Source organism: Manduca sexta, chromosome 25 (assembly GCF_014839805.1).
Source record: "Manduca sexta isolate Smith_Timp_Sample1 chromosome 25, JHU_Msex_v1.0, whole genome shotgun sequence".
Lineage (NCBI taxonomy): Eukaryota > Metazoa > Arthropoda > Insecta > Lepidoptera > Sphingidae > Manduca > Manduca sexta.
This window is the reverse complement of record NC_051139.1, coordinates 8671734-8696758: the sequence shown is the minus strand read 5'-3', so window position 1 is coordinate 8696758 and position 25025 is coordinate 8671734. Positions and strand designations below refer to the sequence as shown.

At 32.4% G+C, this 25025-nt stretch overlaps 1 protein-coding gene across 1 annotated transcript in view; it reads left to right on the top strand.

Moving 5' to 3' along the window:
- Positions 1-25025, top strand: part of LOC115448363 (potassium voltage-gated channel subfamily KQT member 5) — a 63510-nt gene that overhangs the window by 1286 nt on the left and 37199 nt on the right. The window contains exons 2-8 of the mRNA XM_030175773.2: positions 10700-10873; positions 11279-11413; positions 12839-12921; positions 14480-14655; positions 22741-22869; positions 23562-23672; positions 23806-23993. Coding sequence (XP_030031633.1) covers positions 10740-10873; positions 11279-11413; positions 12839-12921; positions 14480-14655; positions 22741-22869; positions 23562-23672; positions 23806-23993 — 956 coding nt within the window. The 5' untranslated portion in view covers positions 10700-10739. The remainder of the gene's footprint in view (positions 1-10699; positions 10874-11278; positions 11414-12838; positions 12922-14479; positions 14656-22740; positions 22870-23561; positions 23673-23805; positions 23994-25025) is intronic.

Genomic DNA, 25025 nt, shown 5'->3' with positions numbered 1-25025 from the left:
ATTATTAAGGAAAACCTGTTTTTTATTGCTAAATTTAACAATACCTATAATTTGTAGCTAGAGTTTATAATTACTAATTATACCTATAGCGTTTTTATTGTTCTATACACACAATGTAAACGTTTGTATAAAGCTATGTTAACAATTATTCTATCATCTACTAAGTATTGCTTAGAACTTGAAAGAATCTTTCAAAGTTAATAGTCAAACGTGAAAAACGTTTTAGAAATTCTATATTTTATATTTCGTAGCGTTATTTTATTTTATTTTATTATATGATATAAGACGTTTTAACTTGTTGAGTTCATCAATTATTTTTTTCGTAGTTTATATAACTAACAATTAATAATATTTGCCCTGTATAATACACTTTCCCTTTGATGGGCACGGGCCTCTCCTACTAATGAGAGGGATTAGGTTTTACTTCAATCAATTTAGCCTTTGGCGGGTTAGTGGACTGCGCGTATATTTGTAATTATTTTGAATAAATCTCTGATAGATATCCTTACGATAATTTCCATCCCATTAGAAATTCGAAGAGAGTAATAATAAATAATAAACACGTAATTTTGGAATCACAGAGGTGCGTGCCCTAAGGCTGGATATGAGCCGCGGCGTCTGCTCTGCCCTCCGCTCCACTCCCCAATCAGATCATTGATTGCACATGTACGCACAAGTAATATCATTTTATAAGCACCGAATAAACAGCAATAGCATTAGAAACCTCATTAGCAAAAAATTATATACACATTATTAATATATTATTATTGTTAGTATCATTATTTGAGATACAAATTCAGCTGGAGTTAGAAGCGAGTTAGCTACTAGTTTTCCGGAAACAAACATTTTATATGAGTAGAGCAGGATTATAGTTTTAATAGTATAAAGGTACCATAGGCAACGCGTTTATAATGATATTGAGTTTCGTACGTGTGGACGATATAAATATAGTATGTCTTGCCTGTTTTAAAAGGCCACTAATAGATTATTATGGTTTGAGGCGAAGGCCGAAGAGACTTTTGATTTCCATGCCACAAATTACTTTCTCATGGTATTGTCCCTCGATGGTAGCTTTGCTTGTTAGCATCGTATTACATGCTGTCGTAAAAGACGAGGAAGAATATATAAAACATGTATTATAAATATTATAGAGTAAATTGAAATACTGTCTAGTTCTTTTATGTTTCCTGGCCCATGCTTCATCAACAATGAAAAACATCAACTTGCAACACATTCTGTACTTTATTCTAACAAGTTACTATTAAGGTGTTCACCGAACAAACGGCCTTGAGCATTCGTTCCTTACATTTACGTCGCACGACTTACGGCAAGAATATGTAAATATTTATGAATAATTCCTTTAAAAACCGATTTTATGTCTTTATACAATTTTTAACTACCAAAATATTTTTTTATTTAATTGCCTGTGAATAATATTGTTTGTGAATTAAAATACTTAAGAAAATTGACGGAATCAACAATTTTAGTAACATTTTCACTATGTAATTCTGGTTTAATATCCACATTGTAAAAAGAAATAACAACAAAAGTATGTATAAGATATTGTACAAACATGATGTTTAATTTTTTTTTATGTGTATTATAAATTTTGAATAGGTAGCTTCTACAAATATGGTAAACGCGCCGCGCCGTGTTGCTGGAGGGAGCAAGTAAATAACATAATAGGTAGCAACCTATCTCTATGATATGCGTGATAGTCGCTCGTTAATGATTAGCATTTTTTTATGATTTCACTTTACTAATAACAGGGAATTGGCGTAAGACAGGCTTGTTAATAAAATATACTTACTTCGCAATAAAAAAAAAGGTGTACGATACAGAACTTGAGAGATTACAACGCACCCCCGATACAAACGAATAGTCGCCTACGATATACAGGCAATAGCGTAGTGTAAGTCTACAGACAACTCTAACCCAGAGAATATGACATAGAGTATAGTGATAGAGTCGTTTTATAATTTACTCTCATTAATTGATTTTTTATGCTATGTTGGAATCTGAATTTGCATTAACTTCATTGCGACGGTCTATCTATTTAATAAAATATAAATTACCAGTACATTTCGCAAATGCTACATAAAAGTACTTATGCAATTGAAATTCTAAAAAAATACATTAGGTAAATAATCCCGCTTTGCCGTCTTCTCTGTACTTATCGACTTTTGGTTAACATTAAAGTAGACGTTGCACATCAAATATCTTTCTTGCATTGAATGCTCCCCCTTTTTTAAATTTCTTATATAAAAAGTAGGTATCCTCTAATACTAATCGGTGGACGTGGTCTCTCTATGTACTTATTACATTACATCCAAAATCGTTCAACGGTTGCGGCTTTTATTTATAAAAATATTTTTTCCATTAAATCTAATAGTGAGATGTACCTAACTTCTCAAAATGTTGAGCCATTTTTATTAGATGCATATCTTACTTTAATGGATCTACTAATTATTTGTTGAACAACGTTATGCCGAAATGGGCTAATAAGAGGTCTCAGTAATAAGTTGACCTTTCGAAATTAGTCACGAAGTAATTTTTAAACAGGAATTTATGACTGCTCTAAAAATAGTCTGTTATAATTAAAGGTTATCTCACTGATAGAGCCTCCTGATTCGTCTGGCGTCTAATTTAACAGAATTTTTAGGCAAAACCTACCCCAAGGTAGATTAATAAATGTTATTAGACTATCAAGATTCAAAACACAACAATTTGCCTTGATATGATCGCCAAAACTACGAGAAGTTATGGAATCTTCCTTAACTAAATCACCTACATCTAAATTTATAAATTAAAATACATGTACAGACTCTACAACTTGATACCGAAACTATTCACTAAGGTTAGTTTCATAAATCATTGGGATTCCATTTCCATATTTAATATTTTGGGGAATTAAGATGTAGCTTTAAGTTTTATAATCGAAATCTATGTGGGCGCGAGAATTACGACGATGTACTCGTTTGTCCTTTATATCATAATAAATTAAATGGACGAACGTAAGGGACTGCGCCAATATTTTTTTTTAATAAAATGTTTAAGATGCTCCATAAACAGTTTTCTTATGACATAAGCTAATGAACACAATCGAACTTAGTATTGTAGTGACATATGCCGTATCTATAAATGTTTACTAAAATATTATTGTCTACACTGGTGTGTTATAAATCCGTATGGTATGTAACGTAATAACTCACATCGATTTATATATTGGAACTGTTAAACAAAATATATCTGGTGGAATAATAAAATTCCTTACTAGTAATACACAAGTGAGCTGATCATTAATTTACTTAACAGACAGAAATTAATTGAAAAGGTGTTTATTAACATACAATTTACTTTATGGTTAAAGAAACTTATTGGAAATGTCTAGATCCTTATGACTGAAAGTTTCTCAAAATATATATTATAAGGAATTGTTGGCTGGTACTGTTATCTAACAAATGTAAAATCATGAAAGTTAAGGAAAATCAGCTGATATTGACTTCTCTTAACGAATTATTGAGGAAAATGTAAAAAAAAATTTAAGGTACTTTCCTAATAGAGAAACAAGTTCTGACTGATGAAGAACAGCCTAAGTCAGAGGATCTGAAGAATGAAACTTTGCGCACGGGTTTCTTGTAAAACGCAGGTTAATACTGAGAAAGGATGTTTGAAAATTCATTCCCTAAGGGGCTTAAATGGGGAATTAAAGTTTGATGATTTCTTCAATGTTTCCGATGGGAAATTCCAGCGAGGTCAAGCTAATAAATACATAAAATGGTTTAGGGATCGCAAAGATCGTACGGTGGTCATAAGAACACGGGATTGGGCGCAGGCTGATTTAATTCTACACAAATTTCGTATAATATAGGTTAGTCCGGGAGTAAGGACCATAACTTTTGAGGTGGGTATTAAATTTAAGCTATTATTATAATTATTAACAAAAACTAAAAGAAAATTAAACTTTGAAAATTGAACTCTCAAAAAATAAAAAAAGATGTTTTTTTGTAAAATAAGCATCGTAATTTGGATTTCTTTCAAGCAAGGGAGAGATGTTCAGTTCGTAATTCAACTTCTAACCACAATTTTTCTTTAAATTTATTTATGAACACTTCAAAGGTATATAAGATAGCTTTTGCTCGCTGTTACGCTCGCGAGAAAAGTACTTTCAATGCCATTAATTATGTTTATGCAATATCCCTTATTTCCTTTACACGTTTTATTAAGGTGATCGTGAAAATCTTGATAATATCTTTATCGGGTAACGTAGTCGAAAAATATTATGCCTATTCCATTTTGTTGAATGGGTATTTATTTACACATCAAATATTATGTGTTTTAACGCTATGCATAATGTATGAAATTAAAAAACTTCATTCTTGTTTTTTAAGCAGGAATCTTACGGTCGTAATCATTCTGGCAACACAAACTGTGCTGATATTTTTGGTGAATGATTTTTAGAAATGGCCCCATTTATCGGTTGTCTAAAACAAAATATAGCCAAGCAGTGTCACTTTGTTATACATAAACATAGCACAGAATCAGTGGTAAACACAGTTTTATCCCTGATCTCCGCTACACTGCGTATTCCCATTCCCAGTCGTGTACGCGTACAACTTTAAATGCTGAACTTAGAGAACAATTGAAAATGGCACTGTTCTGTGGGTGAACTAAATAACTATATGTTGTGCGCTTTGGTGGCATAGTTATATTGCGTGCGCGTGGAGACTAGAAAATAATTAATTGAATACGATTTGCAATTTCTATTAAATTTTATAATAGCTGTTTTCCGGGCGATTTAACGCGTATTAATAGTTTTCCTATTTCACCTAAAGCCATAACAATCATTTGTGTGGATATCTATTTATAATAGCATTAATCAGTAATTAACTCTAATAATCCTTGGCTACTAGTTTGAAATAATTTAAAGGGTCTAATGCTTTGTATTTATAATTACAATCCAAAGGTTACTCACAAACGCATTGTAAAGCTTGAATTCTGTCAAACCGCTTATATTTGGCGCTATATCTGCACTTAGCAATAGTTCGTTTCGATCTGGGTAAATATTTACTTTAGTTTACTCTTCGTCATGTTGGTAGATATTGAGTAAATGTATTTGGCGACGAAGCGCAATGAAGTTAATAAACCGAGACTGATCTTTCATTTGGTCGGTACACATACTTAGAGTAGGCGTGGTCGCTCTTCTCTCACGTTATTTACATTTATATTAAATCTGTCCACGTTACTAAAAAAATATTATGATTATATATTTTTTTTAGTTAGAGCGGCCTACAGGCTCAAGTAAACCACCTTATCTTAAGTGATGTTTTCGCTCATGGACACCCAAAATTTTGTTGTTTATTATTTTAGAAGCCTTACTCGCTATACTAACTACTGCAGTAAGTTGTTACTTTATGCCAGTTTTATGTGAAGCAGTCATCTATCGCCAAAAAGTCGCGAAACTCTACGACGTGACTCTACCAATATTAAATTAAAATTGATTTTAATTTTTAAAGCAAGTGTCTAAGATTAGTTATTAATTATGCGCAACATCGACATTTGATGGATAAGGCGCACTATCATTTCGTTATAGGTTTCAAATAATATGCTGCATCCGCAAAATTCCTTTTTACTAAACGCTACGATTTGCAAAGAAATTATTATTCTTTGTCTAAAGATTAAACCTACCCATAATATACCGCAACGATGGGATCAATATTAAGAAAAAGAAAAGATTTTTTCGGTTTTTACTCTATTGTAAAAATGATTAGGTGAGAAGTTTTAAACTTGAAGCGTTTTAGTTTAGACTTTAAAATAACACAAAAAGTGATATAAACCGGTAATATAGATTCAAGTCATTTGTGATGTGGTGCGGGTGTCAATCCAGAGAGCGCGAGTCCGACTCACACTTGTCTCTAGTTTTAAAAATGATTTTAAATTAGTATTTGAAATATTAAATAACAATTTCAGTAGCTAGTTATGGAAAAAATTGTCTTGTTTAACTGTTCACTTTTATCGTCATTTAATTTCATCCATGTTTGCGCCGCCTATGTTACGCGAGCAAGATCGAAGTGCGAATATTGTCAAAACTTACATTACATTCTTTTAATTGTAGTTAAACAGCGCATAAAATAAGTTATTACTTTACGGGGGAGATCATTGCTACATTAAGTATTCTGTTAAAATTTTAATTGAAATATTTTGTACATCAAATCATCACATCTAGATATATGACGATTCAAGTGTGTAACATTAAGAATACCTGTCGACTAACACGATGAACGGGTATACTGTTGACCTTTATGCGGGTCGCCGCTCGTTCTTAATAGGGCTAGTTTTCCACAAGAACAGACAAAGGCCCTAATTCCTGTAGATCCACATTGACACGCATAGGATTCTTAAGCACAATTCGACATAAAGATAAAGGTCAAACAGTTGCAATAAAATAATTGTTATGGCTTTAACTCTACATAGAGTTCAACTATACGATAACGGAGCGGTAAGTGCAGAATACTGGTGAAATAATTATGACTAAATTTACAATTCAAATATTTCCGTGCATTATTTTTACGAGCACTAAAAAACTCTTTGAAAAAATATAAAACTGTTTAAAATAGCTTAAAGTCCTTTAAAATGTACACGCAAAGTAAATAAAATAATTATCATGAAACGGCTTCCACGTCCCAAAACAATTTCGTACGCTTAATTTGACATAAAGAGGTCAACGTTATGTTAACCACTTGCAAACATTTTAACTGTAACTAGTTAATTCTTAAAGTCTTCACAAGAGAGCGAATAAGAACATTTAACGGAAATAGTCATAAATCTGCTATGGAGTATAAATTAAATTTTATCATATCCATAGTTACAATATAGGATTCTATTCTGGAATAAAATATAATATAAGATTATATTAGTTGATATTTTAGTGAAAATTCCAAGACTTGATTGGCCTCAACGGTTACAAGTGTCGTAAAGAAAATCACGTAATCACTTCTCGAGATATGCAAACGATTAAAGTGTCTGAAACATTGACGGTACGTAGTACACATATATCGATGGTCTGAAAACATATATTGTGAAAATCTAATTTTCAGAGCTTCGACGTTTATGAATCTAATCTATCTAAACACCAAACAATACTTTGTAATTCAAGGTGTTGGATTGTGATTCTACTGTTTATGGGTAAAAAGAGTCATTGAAAGCAGACTTCATGGTAAAAAATTATTGCTCAACAAACATAACAAAAAAACTTTAAAGTAATCAGTAAGTTAACAAAACTTAACTTCCTTTGAAATTAGTTAAAAAGACGTAAATAGCATAAACAATGAAGTCGGTTAAAAATCGTCGTCATTGGGAAAACAATCGCATTCGGATAATGTTTATGCGATAATTGCTTTTGACGATTATTAAAAACAACAGTAATTTCATTACTTTTGTTGTGTGTGTGAAATTTCACAACAAAAGAAAACAATATTAGATTTCTTAAAATATACAATTTAAGCTTACATAAGTAAGATTAAAGCTCTTGTGTGGGAAAATATGGAATATACTATTTTATGCGTATTTTAATGTTAAATTTCCCAAAGAAGTATCTAACGTTCTGCGAGAACAGCAAATCTATGTATGCCATACAACTATTTACCTCCGGATACGTATATTTTTAATTTTCTTTGAATTTGTTAGTTTTATTTATTTATTTAATTGCTTATCAGAAGGGTTACAGACTAATAACGATCTTATAAATATAAAAAAAAAATAATGATAACTTAATTTGCTAATTACAAGCCTCCACCTATAAATAGTCAAATACAAATACAAACATGTTACAGAATACCAAAATATATATATATGTGTGTGCGTACGTACACACACACATATATACATACACATGTATATATCTATGTATATATATGTGTATGCATACATATATATATACACATACATACACACAAATATATTTATTCCGTCATCACAATATAAGTCCGGAACGGATTAGTAAACTCTAAACGAAAAAGCTTTTTAGTTTCCAATTGTAAGCCAATGCATTGCCTTGGTCATCTCGGTAAAGAAGATTGTTCTGAACTAGCTATCCGGCTCCAATGTCCGTGAAATTAGAACACAAAAATAAATTTAGTCAATATAAAATCGCGTCAATTTTATTTGCCACCCTATTCATCGCATGACGTAGTCTTTTAATATTTTCGTTAGACTTTTGTAAGTAGTCAACAGAGTAGGTATAACATGAACATAGAGGATTATAAAATTTTATTAATTAAATTAAGAACTTATTATTTAATTACATTCAAAAATAATTATTTTAATAACATTGCACTTTTATGTTCACGGTATAATTTAATTGATGAATAACTGTTTATATTATTATGATTAAAAAAATAGCTCCCATAGTTAATGAAAGTACGTAGGGCAAAACGACTTATGAATCATTATTTCGGTAATAGGCCTTATTATAAAAAATATGGTTTTACTGAGGATATATGGGAAAAGAATGCGGAGAACATTTAAATGAGAGTTGTGCAAGTAAGCGTACAGTTACCTATAGGAATACACAAAGCAGTTGAAGACTCGACGGGGATAACAATTGTATTATAAAAAGAGCGCTTCATCATTTGTCTGCGGGCAGTTGGAAAGCAGTCTCCTGTAAAGTTGCATGGAGACAATCACTCACTGCCAGTCCGTGCGTAGCTGTACTTCAGACGACTAGTTTTTTACGTTTATTTGCGTGAAAACTCTCCCATTACGTAGATATATTGCAAGAAATGATTAGCTATAAGTACCCACATAGCAGCATATAATGCGTACCTAAAAGTTGCTAATTAGACTCCGTTATTTTTTTAACAAATATGTTAAACAAAGTTATAGTGGTAGGCATAGTTTTATTAATAGTTTAAAAAATAATATTCTTTAGTTTATTGATTTAAGTATAAATATTAAATACAAAAACAGTTTTAATTTTTTTTGGGAAATCAGTTTATTGTAGTCAATTAAAAATATTTATGTTTGCTAAATATAATAGATAAGGTTAGACCATTAAGAATGTCGCAACGGTTGACGTAAGTTGTGTATATCAAGTTTATACATTACATATTTATAATAATTTAAAACATATTATTTTTTAACCTTTGAGTGTATAACATTTTCACCAGGACCTGAACGTTAAAAAAATGTGCACATGCATTTAGAAGACTCGCTCTCATTTTCAGCGCAATTTTTTGAGAACAATTCGTGATAGACAAATTTTACAATATTACAAATATTACAAGACTTGTTTCTTTAAGCTAGCGGACAATTTTAACGTATAGTAGACGCAAAATTGATTTCCGGGCTGTAAAAGCTGGAAAGGCCCGATGACTTGCAATGTTGTGTATAAGACCAAAACAAATAGAATTTTTATCCCCTAGACTTTAATTATAAAGTTTACATGGTGACTGTTCGAGAGTATTCAAATGTTATCTATACTAAATATATTATGTATATTATAAAATTATAGTACATTAATAAGTAGCACACGGCTAACTTACAAAATAACAATATAATTATATTGTTCTCACATACATTAATAAATTCACATATTATTGATTCGACTATACCGAGAACGATAAACATAATTATCACCATGAATACTATACATGTAAATACTTGTACTGATACGCCTGTAGGTTAGACCCGTAGAGCATTGATGTGTGTTTGTTCGTTGTCATGCAGTAGCAAGGATTTAGTCGTGTAATGTCGGACTGCTTGTAGCTATCTAGTGTAGGAAATTATATTTAAAAATACTACAAAAATGATTTGTAACACGTATGTGTACCTACTACGCTTGGCTTTATATGTTTCTCTTACCCTTGTACGTTAATAGTGTTTTAACTAATCTTTGTATAATTTTAATTATAATTTGTCAATTGATTATGAAGCTAATCGTCGGTTTATAAAATTGTTTATTGAAAACCTGTTAAAGAAATTACTTAGCACATATAATGAATGATTCCAAACAACTGCAGGTACATGCTGTACGAATAATATACATGGCTTGCACCGCCTCCAAAGGCAAGAAACGAAGTTTATAGTCGCGATTTCATCGCTTTTCCGTCGTGTTGATAAACTGAGCTGTCGAGCCAACGACGTGATGTGCCTGTTGTTGGCTATGCGCCCAAAAAGCCACAAATTTCAATTTGAATTGCTAGATTGCATTAGCTGAAATACTTATGCCTGGTCATAGACAATCCCCTTATTGGTTTAGTTGTGATGTTGATCGAGTCCTAAATGTAATTATTTGTGCGAGTAATTCAAATGTGTACGAAATTTACGACTGTAGCAAGAAAACCTCTGTCAATTTTCATCATATAATATGTATTTTGAGAGAAGAGAACCACTATTAAGTGATCGCGCTATAATAAACTGTTCACTATACATTCATATAAAGTAAAATGATGATTTTATTGTAACACGAAAATATGCTATTGCAATATTTTGGAGAAATATGAAATTGTTTGTAAACGATATAAATTCAAAATATCGGTCCATGATCGAAGTCCTTCGGACTCCTTCATCGATGCAAATAAAACGGGCGGCAGTGCAAAGATAAATAATGGGGAAGCTGTTAATAGCTGCACCTATTGGCGCTTTGTGTATAAATAGGCGCAGTCGTAAGTAAACGCAATTTCAATATCATTGGTTGCAGTGAGAGTAAGAGTGGCGGCGACCGGCTGGCGACGCCTCGGATGTCGCTACTTGGCAAGCCGCTCAGCTACCGCGCTACGCGACGCGACGCGCGCTACCGCCGCCTTCAGTCCAAGTTTTACAATTTTCTTGAACGACCAAGAGGGTTTAAGGCTGTCTTCTATCACATTATCGTGTAAGTTACTTGGCTCGGCCTTTCAAAATTGTAAATGAAATATAATGAGTATGTACTAAAGGGGAAAAAATATTTTTATAACAATTTTACACTTTTAACTATATATATAACTTATGTAGGTATTTAAGCCGTGAATCATAAAGTTTTGAAATTGAGTTCAAGATGATGTTTCATAAGTTTTTCAATGAAAAAAATAGAAAGCTCTTATATAGCTCTGCAAACCGTCAGACTACTAGTTACGCGTCTCTCAACCTATCCATTATTTTGGACATATGAAAGAGAGGTCCATTTCGTAGAATAGCACATGTATTAATTGAATGCTATTAGATGTACATATTCAAATCTTGCGTATCTACAATTATAGATTATTAGTACTATTATTTAAATATGTTAATGTGCCTTTAGGTTCCTGATGGTGTTCATGTGCTTATTGCTGTCGGTATTTTCCACGATCGAAGAATACGAAGCAAAGGCTGGAATTGTGTTGTTCTACATGGAAACTGTGGTAGTCATCTGGTTTGCAATTGAGTTCTTTCTGAGGTAAGTACATAATTATTGCACAGTTATATAATATAATGTTTTATAGGGTGTTTAATACTGACGAAAGATTCGACATCGTCGGTAAGCACCTTAAGCTTCTAATCCTCCGTGGAGTAACATTGTCGCTACAATAGTTCGGAAAAATTATGCACGAGGTAAGCCATACGCATAATTAGCGAAAATTTGATGCCGGTCGAATAGATACTACTTTATTTTAAATTATTTACAAACTTTATTGAGATTATAAAAATACCGATATAAGTAATTTACATAAACGTACGGTCCTTGAAACCCTATGTTACCACTTAAAACATTATTAAAATGATTCTTTATGTATAAATAGAAGCGGTTACCGCATGTTACACAGCAAAGGAGGTATAACAACACAACATACTTGGTGTCGTGTTCACAAACAATTTTTAATAGCTTATTCTATTACGAACAAAAATAAATAAACGCACGTCGTGTTGTAGCATGTTTTGCCTTCAAACTGAATGTGATAGCTCTATTTATGTCGCCTCGTGAAAAACAAAAGCCAGTAGCTATCGTATACCCACTGCTGAACTTATAAGTATATACTTTTGGAGGAAAACTACTATAACAGACAAAAGGAATTATAACAAACGTTGGCTATTGTTTGATCTTATTAGAGCGTAATATAAAAATAATATTTCTTTATTCAATCTATGTTTATAGCCTGCGACAAATTTGTATTTCTCTGCTAGGTTATTTTTTTATATAAGTAATAAAAATAACTTTCTTAACTCAGTCATAAACATCACTAAGTATAAAATTATTTTAATAATACTATTCATTTTTAATATTGTGATTCAAAAAGTTTGTGATTGCTAGAAAAAGAAAAAATATTATCTCGTTGAAATTACAAGAATGGAAAATCATGTATAATTTATGGGACGGATATGTATCCTCTATGTGCTCAACAACTAGAATGCGCCTAGCATTATTTTGTGGTATACTCTGTATAATTATATTATTATTACCATATTCTATTATTACCATATTTTTCGTCAGTCTTTGGAAGTCTATTGCTGAATGTAGGCCTCCCCTATATTTCTTTGTTACATTTTTGTTATTCGTTACTTTATTACTCTAAAATTACTGATCTATACATTTGCTAAATTTACTATATGTACTCTTTCTTTGACTTGGAGGTCTTAATATTCTGAATTCTATAATAAATCATATTATAATATCATAATATTGGTTTTCTGAAGTATCTGCATAAAGCTTCAAACCAATATTTTGTGCACAGAATCTTTACGGAAAAGCATATTTTAGTAAGTGGATTTGATGTTCCTTTTTACTGAACGTGATGTTTAATTCAAGCTAAAGGTAGAAGCTACACCCAGAATAGAATAGTAGGTCGTTGTTTTGGCTTTTCTAAAACATAAAACTTCTTTTTAGGTTATGGTCATCAGGATGCAGGTCACGGTATCAAGGCTCAATAGGGCGCCTCAAATTTTTGCGGCGCCCCTTCTGTATTATAGGTAAGTGTAAATTATATTATTCTTTATACATATTTATATAAAAATCCGGCGCCATCTATGTATACCGTTCCGAGGTAGCCCTATTAATTTAGCTGCGAGCAATCTGCTGTGTCGCATGTGACCTTCGCATTTTCAGGCCGCTTTCTCCAGCGCAAGTTTCGTTTTGTGCGATCGCTATTTCGTTCTCTGGGGAGCCAGCCCGCTCGAGACCCTTCTAACCGCCAAATATTGCCGCACGATGTCCCCACGGACTGTAGTAAAATAAGGCACAGTGAAGTTATTTACACTCCTCTAGAATATTAAAATTTATGTCTTCGTCCACGTCGAAAATATACATACATTGGTTTGTATGTACTTATTTGTCATTATATATAACTAGCCGTAGATGTGTGAACTACAATTAATTCATAAACTGCATGATGCAACCAATTAACGAGTACCGTTATGGTTTAATGTATCATCGAATACTTAATAGCTTTTCTTAATAATATGAAAGCAAATCATTTAAAATTGCGCATGGGATGATAACACATAAAATAAAAACCATTATTAATAAATGTGTAGCGTGATTTTTCTGTCAAACTAAAGACTGAATAAACCTGAGGCAAAAGAACGAGTAAGTGGAGTCTGTTCCAGTTGAGGACAGTGATATTGTCCTTGACGTCATAGTCGAAAAGGGCACCGCTTGGCCTCAGTCAAGAGGTAACAGGCGTCATTCGTGTTCGTACTTCGTAAGCAGTGTCGGACTTATACTTTTTCGAAGTACAGGCCACTCCTGCGTCGTACCCCTTATTTTTATACGACCAAAATAAATAAAAAGAACGCCCCCGTTAGAAGGAAATTTGAAGATAACATGCTTTTTGTACAACAGAGGGGTGACCTAAAAAGGTTCTCAGATATGGTACACAAAACATTACGCATATAATTTTCCAAAAATATTGGTTTTCTTTGTGGCGCGTCTACTTTGAAATGTGCCGCTCTCTAAACCGCGGTATATAATATGAGCTATTGACAAATCCAACACTGTCCGTAATATCCATCAATATCCATGAAACACAAAGATGTCAATAAGAACATAATACGGGTTGAACTTATAGTAGCATTTACATCGCAAAAACATTTCTGACGCATGTCTAAGAAGTGGATATATTCTTTCTTAAGAATAAACCCACTTCTTTCTTTCTAACTCTTGTTAAAACGTAAGCAAAAAAAAAACTATACTTCACGGATCAAAATGCTGCGGCGGATATAATAGGTTTATGAGTTTCGATTGTATTCTTAAGTATGTTTACACCATACCGAGACAATGTTTAACACGGTGATTCTATTCTATATAAATAACCGAATTTTTCAATAAACTTGAAAATATACAGGTATAATAATGAATCATATCAAATGGAGTTTTACTATGCGCGCTAAAAGCTCTTTATGGCAAGTGGCTAGATAAATCAAACGTAGAATATCATGTTTGCTTAACCATGTGAATTTGTCCGTGCGATGTCCATATCACAGACGCTAAGGTATTTGATTATGCAATAAATGGTGGTATTTGGCTCAGATGTGACGACAATACTGGCCTCGCTGGTGGTGTTGGGGATGGGTTCGTCGGGACAGGTATTCGCGGCGTCGGCACTACGAGGGCTGCGCTTCTTCCAGATATTGCGCATGGTGCGGATGGACCGACGCGGCGGCACCTGGAAATTACTAGGTTCAGTTGTTTACGCGCACAGACAGGTAAATGTACTTTCGCTTTTCAAAAAATTTTACTCACTATAAGAAAAATTATTAACCACGTTACTTTCTAGCTTTCGGCATATGGTGTAATTGTTATGATTAAGTGGGTCTTCTATACCTATTAGTCTTTGTTGAGAGTATCCGAAGAGGTAGCGTTGCGTCGGGTAGGTAAAATGAGTTAATATGTAGGTGGGTAAAACAAGTAGAGAAGAAGAGAAAATAGCAAAGTTGTACCTAGTGTCTATTTACAGAAGGCGTTTTTGATTTGACGGATAGCCGTCTTAGGTTTACTGATGGTTAGTTTATATGTTAGTCTTTGACTAGTCTTGAAATCATTATTGATTTACTAAATTATCGTCATTTGAGTTTGTTAATGATGTATCGAGTTCAAAAGATGTAAAGACAGGAGTTTCTAGAGGAATCTCAAATGTGGATATTTTTGTATAAATACTTGAATATTCATGGCTTTTATTCAAATCGCGTACGTATACATAGCGGCTGCTCTGCAATATATACGAATCGCTGTCACATTTTCTAATTTTGATTAAATTTCTCATAGAAAGGATTTATTTTTTTGATTTTAACTTCTGCGTAGGATATAATAGTCATGAATGTTTTTCTCCATAAGCATACACTACTAAGAAGTAAGCTATTTGCTTCGTGTCACTTAATTTTAGATGCCAAAAATCAAATAAGTTGCTTCTTAGAGCTAGCTGCTAGAGCAGTCACCTACGGTACCTAAGTACATGAATGGGAAATAAGATCAGTGCGTACGATTATCCACTTAAAAATACGGTATTTTTAAGCATGGCCTCGCGTACTCCTCTGCAGAAGATGACTTCTTTTTATATAAATGTATGTCGATCTCTCAGCTGATTATAGGCGCCACAACTACTATACTAGTCATTACAGAAAACACTGCCGTTTCCGATCATGCTGCCATAATATAAGATCTGTGTTTATACGCCGTTAGCAGTCCAACGCTTTTTTAGAGAAAAATGTTATACTAGATATTTAATTGAGGAAATTCTTTTATGTTTTGTGAATATAGTATTGTCAATTATGTGTTGTTTATATCTCACTATTTAGTTAAGGTACATATTTTACATATAAAACGAACTTTCCATATGCTCTTTATCTTGGTAAACACTACGATCGATTTTTACCCTCATTTCACGCTATATGGCCACCTATCTACCTTGAAATTTGAAGCAACCTGTAGGCACTACAGATGACACGACGATCAATCTAATCACTTTTCGGCGGCTTCTTATTACATAATATTAATTTAGTACAATAAATTCGGGTAGGCACTGATTATGAAGAGGGCCATGCTATTTTTACCATACTACGGATGTTTGCAGTTATTTTTATTATTTTCATAGACGTAGCATTCATAATAGCAAAATTTAACACATCTTGCAGGCAGTTATTGTGCTTACAATCCACGTATTATTTCTACTTAGCATGTTTTCGATAATTATATATTTTTTTAAATGTGACATAATGCAAACGTGTTTAGTTTTGAAATATTTCACATCCGCTTTAAGGTAAATGTACCATATTACGGTATATTAAGGCACTTGCTACTTTCAAGATGATTTTCAGAAAAAGTAGGAAGGCGAGAGGAATGAAAACTGTTTTATTCGAAAGACTGTTATTATAAGATGAATTTAGAACATTATTTAACGTCGTAGCCTTTAATTTATAGAAATAGTTGTTATTTTACGGCACCTCGAGTTTGTCTCTAATTCCGTGCGAAAATTTGGCTCCTAACATAATTCCGGAATACGTTGTACGTAATTCCGTGCTATGTTGAAGCATACATTTTCTATATAAAAGCAAAAACAAAATTAAGTGTCTTCAGGTATATACTTAAATAGACTAAAATAATTATAATTAACGAAATAAAAATCAAAAATTTGTCACAATTTTAAACATTTATTAAAATTACTTCCATTCAAAATGGAAAGATAATGAAGTCAAAATTAAAAATGGAATATAGGTAAGTGCATAAATTAAAATAATCATCAAACAAATTGTTCTTCATTTTATTGCTCTTCTTTTCTCTTTCTAATATATCTTTGGCTACTGGAAAACCCATTTGTGCCATCATATAACCCATTCAACTATAAGAGATTCCTCTTTCGGGGTCAGTACAGTTGGAGATCCCGTACGATCTTGCTTTTGTATTTTTCATGCACTTTGTCATATAGCGTTTGTCTAGAAATTTTATATATTTTGGAAGCTTTGTAAAAAGATATAGTTCCATCATTAATTTCTTTTAAGGTTATTTGAAGGGTTTCGGGCGTATATTTACTTTATTTATTTTTTACATCAGACTGTTATTATAATTAGTATATTTGTTAGTAATTTCGTAAAATTATTAACTCTGTAAATAATACGCAAAAATTAGCCGAACCCCCCCCCCCCCATTGTCATTATTTGTGAAATAAAAAACACTGAAACTAATGTTTTTCCTTTTCCCCAAATTATACTTCGGGTATACCAGAGTAAAAGACATGAGTGAAAAACTCGTGCACTTTATTACGGGCGTCAAAAAAATGGATTTAATTAAATCTTTATAATAAAATTTCTTAATAGTATAGAAACTCACATGACAATTATATGCATACCATCGATATAAATATGTATTTTTAAGATTTTATAAAATAACATTAATTTAATGTTGATGGCGTACTACGCCAATTCGTTAATTTGACATAAAGAGTAATAATTTCAGACTCAATTATAAGAGGTAAAACAAAAAAAAACATATACCGTAATTACCTTACAATAATCTGCCTTCATCATTAAATTTATTGATATTAAAATTCTAATGAAATTTAACACCAGTTAGAAATAAAAAACAAAACCATATCGGACTGATTTGCCAGTATTGCGGCATACGTACGCAATATTGTTCACCGCCTTAATTCTTTGCACATTATGACGGTAGTCAGAAATATCACAATTTCGCTATAAATATGCTTTATAATAACTCGAATTAGCTATAAAACATTCTGTTGTTAACTACTAATCAATAATTTCACAAATTTATGTTAAATTAACTTACCGGTATCATGTGAAATTCTTATGAAAATTACACCGTCCCTTACGCTCACCGACAACAGAGGCGTACGGAACTAGTGTATTTGCGACTGAGGCATTCAGAGGCTCGACACGGTCTTTAGAATTATTATTGCAATTTGAAAATCGTGTTGTTTAGGTTGTATTTAAATTATAGTTGATGTGGGTATTATAAAAATCATGATTTTAATGGCTGTTTTCTTATTTTGCAACAAAAATTAAAATGACCCGGCATAATGTAGGTACTATACCGGCATAGTGTACGTTTGCCTTATTTGTTTATTATGTACATTTTGATCTACATTTGAGTAGACAATCATAGCAATCACGGGAGCGACGATAATGATTCAATTTAACCGACTCGCACTCGCATACGGTCTCGCTAATTGCTATAACATCATTTATGATATTGTGCCCATTGTAGAAATGAATTTCATATTATGAATCGGTGAAAATAAAAGTGGTAGAATATCTTCTGTATCTATCTCTCTGCCATTTACATTTCCACGGTCGGAAGTTTAATAATTACTCTTATTTTATGTTATTTGCACGTGGTTTCGCTCGCGTTAACGCCCATGACCAAGTTAAAAATATAAGTTATCAATGTTTCAATTAGTGAAAGAATTTTGAAATCGTTTATGTAGTTTTTGAGTTTATCTATTACAAATAAACGTAAAACATCTCTTTATAGTATTAGTTTCGATTATAGCATTTATAAAGTACGTCAGGAGACACAGTTTTGTTTGTACTTTGTAGTTTTAAGTGTGTACGCGTATGTATGGCGAAGCTGGAAAGTCGTATCTAAACCTCTTCGCGCAAGTAGAACATTTTCAAGTCATTTGCATAATTATGCAGCGTAACACCGTTAGCGTAAAATCGAATAATGTACATACATAGGTACTCCAGCGTTGTATAAATAAGTAGACACTTTACTCGATAGTACGAGTAGAATACTTTACACAAATACCTATTCGTTTTAAAACTTTTGTTTTAATAATTTATAACCAATAAATCGTTTATTTATTCACCAGCACGGTTGATAGCTAGTCCCCCATTATCGTGACGCAAATATATTGGTACCTAAACATAAACTTTTTAGTCAATCTAGACGTTTACGCGGCAGAAATCACGACAAAAATTAATACTGTCTACAATATAATAATTTTGCCAACCAACAGACTATACACATAGTAACATCTGTTGCAATAAAAAACAATAGATTTATATTTTTGTCGAACAGATGAGTTGTTGACTGTTGACGCTATACAAAACATTTGCTATTTATTTTTAGACAACGTTAGGTAGATTTAGGAGGTTACGTTGTTTTTTCATTATTGTACTATATTCAGCTGCTATATTTCACAATTATAATAAAACGTTAACAGGGACATAATAAGATTTACCATATTATAATATTTTGTGCTAAAATATATGATACTATTTAAATATAGGTACGATGCTCCAATTATGTTTTTACGATTTATGGCCGGGTTCCGCCTAGTGTAATTTACGAAGCTCTTACATAAGTATGCTGAGTAAGCACCGATGCGAGTCTGTCCGCAATTTCCTTAGTCCACAAAGCATGTTAGTAGATATAGACATAATACAAGACGGGACTCAATAGGTTCTTCTACTCGCAGTCGGTTTCGGTTAAAGTTGCATGACAATGCAGAGCAAATATAAAGCGAAGCACACCGCCGCATTTGTGCTATTTCCACAATATTGGCTCCGGAGCCACTTCATTTCATTATATTGTTTTTACCATACCTTTCAAGGTCGGATTTTATCGTCTTCATTGTGTATCTTAGTACATCTATATCATTGTAATGAAAGTTCTCTACTATAAAGACTGCTTGGATTTTTTTAAATTCATACATCAGTCCCTATTACAACCAAGACTTAGACAAAAAATACGTTTATGCCCTATGATAACTATGCACTGTCAGTCCAACTTAAATATAGGTAGGTATCCTCGTATATACAAAAACTCATTGTGAAATCGCGAAAAACTGTTGTACGTCTATTCTTTGTGTCTTCGTTTCGCAGTAACAATAGAGTAGATTACACGTTCATAAATTAGAGTGGTATTTGTTTTAAAAGCTACCTAAATATTTTTAATAATTTGTGTACAGATACGTTTAAAAATTAATATGTTCTTTGTCTTGCACACTTTTTGCACTGAGAGGTGATTATACAAAAGTGCGTTTTATGTTGAACACTCCGTCCATATTGGAATATATACACAAACACATCCCTACGTATAAACATGTTCTTTTACAGAGCAGAATAAGTATTTTCTGCGAGAGATATGAACACACACTGTGTGTATTCTATCCTAGCTATATGAGAGTACCGCCATTTTAGTCCTTTGTTACTTTTATAAAGTATACATGTATCCAATTTACGACAATAGGGTATTAGGTATATTACTAACTGCCAATTCCTTGTTTAAACTATGCAAGTAATTACTATTTATTAAAAATCTGCTTCCGAAACATCATAGAAAAAGGAAAAATATTATATTGAATATAAATAAGTACCTATGATATTTTAATCTTGACACATTTTAAGGTTGGTATAGGTTGTGTGTGATTCAATAATACTCTCTATTTTTTGTCTTTTATGAACAACACAAATTCGACCCGAGGACACGTCTCGGATTAGTCAACTCAATGAGATAAACTAGAGGACAGACGTCGCCTGTCGCGTCGTTTACATTACTATAACTTTTGCGAATCTTAAGTTAATGCTTCGATTTCTAAAAAAAACAACATTATGCGATCTTTTACTCTTAATTGATTGCACGTAATTTTAACGTAAATTCAGGTTAATTAATTAGTCCCCCCCGTGACCATGAAGGCTGCAAAGTCTTCGAAACGTCGGGAGAAAAAAAAAACCGCGATAGAATCCGGAAAATTAGTTTAATTTCAATAATTAATTAGTGATAAACATTGCACAATATAACAAAATCCGCGTTTTTATCTTTGGTATAATTACATGTCAAATACAAAATCGCCTATGGAGAATACGTAAACCTGTGTCATAAGTCATTCAATATTGTATCATCATAAATCCAAAGTCAACCGAAGCTTAGTTACGTAATAAGCTAAGCGTATGGTAAGGCATAACAGATGTCAATTAATGTCATGTTGTACAATCAGCCACACGCCTGTACGCTCAAATGTTGTACATATAGTATGTATATTGACTCATATAGCATACACCGGCTTTAATCATTATGAAATCTACAGAGTATATAAGGGTAGTTGGGAATAGCAATGAGCGTAGTTCACAGGCAAAAATTACGTGGGATCTGTGCATATCACGTCGGTTACACGACTTTGGCGTCGTGGACTAATAAACATTGACCAAGACAACGGATATACAAATATCCCGTATTTTGTAATAAAACAATGAAGAAATAATTACGGGATGCAAAATTTGGCAGCTGGAGAGATTTTCTATCAGTGACGCTGGCCGTCGTGCTTGGTATTTGAAAATGAAATTCAATCTAAATTCATAGGTCGTAAAGTCCAAAATCACAATATTACGTAGTAGTTTGGAGATCATAAATGCTACCACTATATTGCACAGTTGTTTTTTTTTTATAATAAAGATACAAAGAATAAAATGAACAAACCAGTCCAATTGAAGTTGAAATTAGTATATAAGCTTTTAACCAGATCACATTCCACAATATGTGTCCATCATATTTATAAGTTATTACTTATTACATACATACGTACGAGTGCAGAATACTCGTAAAGTTAAAACTATTTATAATACAAAATATAGTATAAGAATAGATAAAAATGAAATGGATTAAAACTCAAGTTTGAAGCAATATTTGTCTTCTGTTTTATGCAAAGTTCGCTGAACTCATATTCATAATATCAGTGATTTTATATTTTTGCACCAGACCTTTCAAGAGACGCTTTATGTTGGTTATAGGATCTTTATTTGACATTTTAACTTAACTGAAACTAAATATTTGACATTTGGATTCGATTTGAATACAACCTGAAAGTTGAACTTAATTAGTGAAAATAAGTAGTAAGTAAGTAGTTAACTTGAAGAAGGTAAAGTAATTCTTCACATTTTATATACTTAGATATGTTTTATATCAAGTCTCTAACTGTTAAATTCTAACAATTTATTGTACGCCGACAAGTTGTGGCCATATCCACTACGGTTGGAAATAATTTTGCAGTTTCGATGCTATTAGCATAAACCGGCACAGTTGCGGTAGTCGATAGTTCAGTCTAACCTTTGTGAATGTGTCTGAACGAATCACACTGCTGTATTACCTTGAATAATGTATTCACTTTTAAAACGTTCGTGATTTACAGATACGCTTATAGCTTGGAGGCACCACATGTGTGAAAAGTATTTAGAAACAAGTTGTAAACAAAATGAACTCGTTTAGAATAATTAATTATCTATGATCATTAATTATATTTTGTTTAAAAAAATTGACAGCCGGAGTCGGAACACTAATTATTTTTCAGTCTTTATTAATTAGGTGCTTAATAACTAGATGTAAAATTGTGTAAAAAATACTCCTAATATTTTTGTATCAGAATAATAATGATCGTATCGTACTAAATATGTTACCCAGTTTGTAGGTTCTTCGTCATCTCTGTGCTTGCAAGCTCACGCCGCGCCGTATTAATTTTGAACGTTGCAGTGGTCGTACAAAGTAACAATTTATGTCGTAGCTCGGAATGTAACTATTTCCGTCTAAAATCTAAACTGAAATATACTTTATATTTTTCCTATATCAAACCATTGATTAATAAAAAACATTAATCAATGTTACAGCCTTCGATAAAGAATTATTACAGTTTAGTCACTTGTTCACGTTAATAGCAGTTAGGAGACAGAGATTCCTTAGGTTTGACATTGTTGACGTAATATGTAGGTACTAAGAATTTAAGTAAAACGAAAGCTGCATTTTTTTTTTTATAAAACTATAGCATATGTATTTATTTTCAGGAATTAATCACAACGCTGTATATAGGTTTCCTTGGATTAATTTTCGCATCGTTTCTAGTGTACTTAGCTGAAAAAGACGTCGCAGATACAAAATTTAAAAATTTCGCGGAAGCATTGTGGTGGGGAGTGGTAAGAATAATTTTATTTTAATCATCTCACATTTTGCAGACTACAATTATTCAAGCGTCCTCCATTTTCCGTTCTAATAGTACTTTGTTACTGGTGAGCTGGCCGATAAAAAATTTTATTCGGTCATTAAAGAACCATCAATTAAAACTGAACAATTTACGACGCAAAACTTTGTTCCAATCTGCAGTGGTAATGATATGTTGTGAGTCACACTCTCCGATTCGAAATAAAATTAACCAATTTGCATTCTTTATAATAGGGACGCCTAAATTGAATTTGATCCAAAAATCACAGTTCACCACTTGTTTATATTTATATATTTCATGCGAATTCATATAAAACATGAGAATTCTCTAGTTGGTATAATACATTCAAATGCTTAAGACTGTAAAAGTATACACGAATGTCAAGCAAGGGCATTCAATACAATTTCAGAGAAACTTTTTGCCTACCTTAATAGCTTCCAATGAGTTTCTTAAGTCAAGGTTATAAATTATAAGGTAGCCGTCGGTTTTATTGAGCGTCTTAGTATCATATATAAAATAATGAGAATGTATGTATATTTTCAGTTATTTTTCATTATTTTCTTTGAATGCCGTTTACATGTAATTTACCTATACTAATACTATTTTTAAATATAAGTGAAGGATAATAAAAGTTGTATTTATGTGTAATGTGTTCCATTACTGTAGATCACGCTGTGCACCGTGGGATATGGCGACATGGTGCCGCAGACGTGGCAGGGCAAAATCATTGCCTCATTCTGCGCTCTTCTTGGCATATCATTCTTCGCACTTCCCGCGGTGAGACGCATTTAACTATGATTAAGTTAAACCGTTCAATAATAATGTTAACCAGTCAAATAAAACAACTTGTTAAGTTCTTAGCACATATTTTAATCTCACGAACACTATTTAAGAACACTTCCATTCGTAGGGTATATTGGGCTCTGGGTTTGCTCTGAAAGTGCAGCAACAGCAGCGTCAGAAGCATATGATTCGGCGGCGTCAACCGGCCGCCACTTTAATCCAAGCTCTGTGGAGGTGTTACGCCGCGGATGAGCATTCGATGAGTGTGGCAACTTGGAAGATACATCAAATTCCGCTTCCCAGTCCGCAAAGCAGGTCAGTAATTATAAGGATGTTATTATATAGTCTTTCTTTAGTAACAATATAGACAATCCGTATAGATAATTCTTTTCGCTCACCTAGAAATCAGAATCCATTTTATTTTTGTTTGATCAACTTTTATTGCAAATCGGTTAAAAAAAAGGTAGAAATCATGACGTATGCTCCAGCTATCACTGAATCACGAGTGTTCGATTTGCAGATACGATAGCAAGTGTTCGTTTGTAATGCAGCTTGCTGCCGCCACTCAAGATATGGCCATACCAAATTTACCGTAATCGGTTTAGCAGATTTAATTCATTTCTCTACTTCACTGTTTTCTCGCCTGCCTTTATCCATTTCAATGTAGAGTCGGCGTGATACATGTACCTTTGTGAGAGAAACGTTTTGTTTGTTTGTTTGGTTTAGTTTGTTCGGGCGACTTCCCTCATGTTAATTTTGAGGGATTATCCCCTATATTATTTTTAAAAATATTCTCCATACACTTTTACACTTCTTCAAGCTATATATTGCAAATATGTTTCAATCATTAATGCATCTCTCGTAAGGAAATATTAATCTATAACCTGTTTTTTTATATATCTAAAAGAAAAATTAAAGCAGTTTAAGTGAAAATATGTATTGCCTCTATTTAATAAAAGAATATGACACAAAATTAATTATAAAATATTTTTTTATAACATATTTAAGTTGTGTTTTGAATTTAAATATGTATGTAAAATTCAGAAAATATTTCCTCAATTCTCAATTCATACAAGCGGTGCAGTGTACCGAAAAATATCGGTATGAAATCAGCGAGCGTTCTAGCGATATAGTTTAAATAGGACAATATCCTTGGGTCGATAATCCTGTCATTTTTAAGATAAAGATGCACAAAAAAGCTTATTAAAAATTTCATAAAATCATAGCAGGTTTCCAGCTTTGATAGATAATACATGGTTTCCAGCTTCGATCCAATCTAAGTTATCACTTTAAAATTCCTGAGTATCAAACATAATAACATATTCATTTGCCACTGATTCTTTGTCT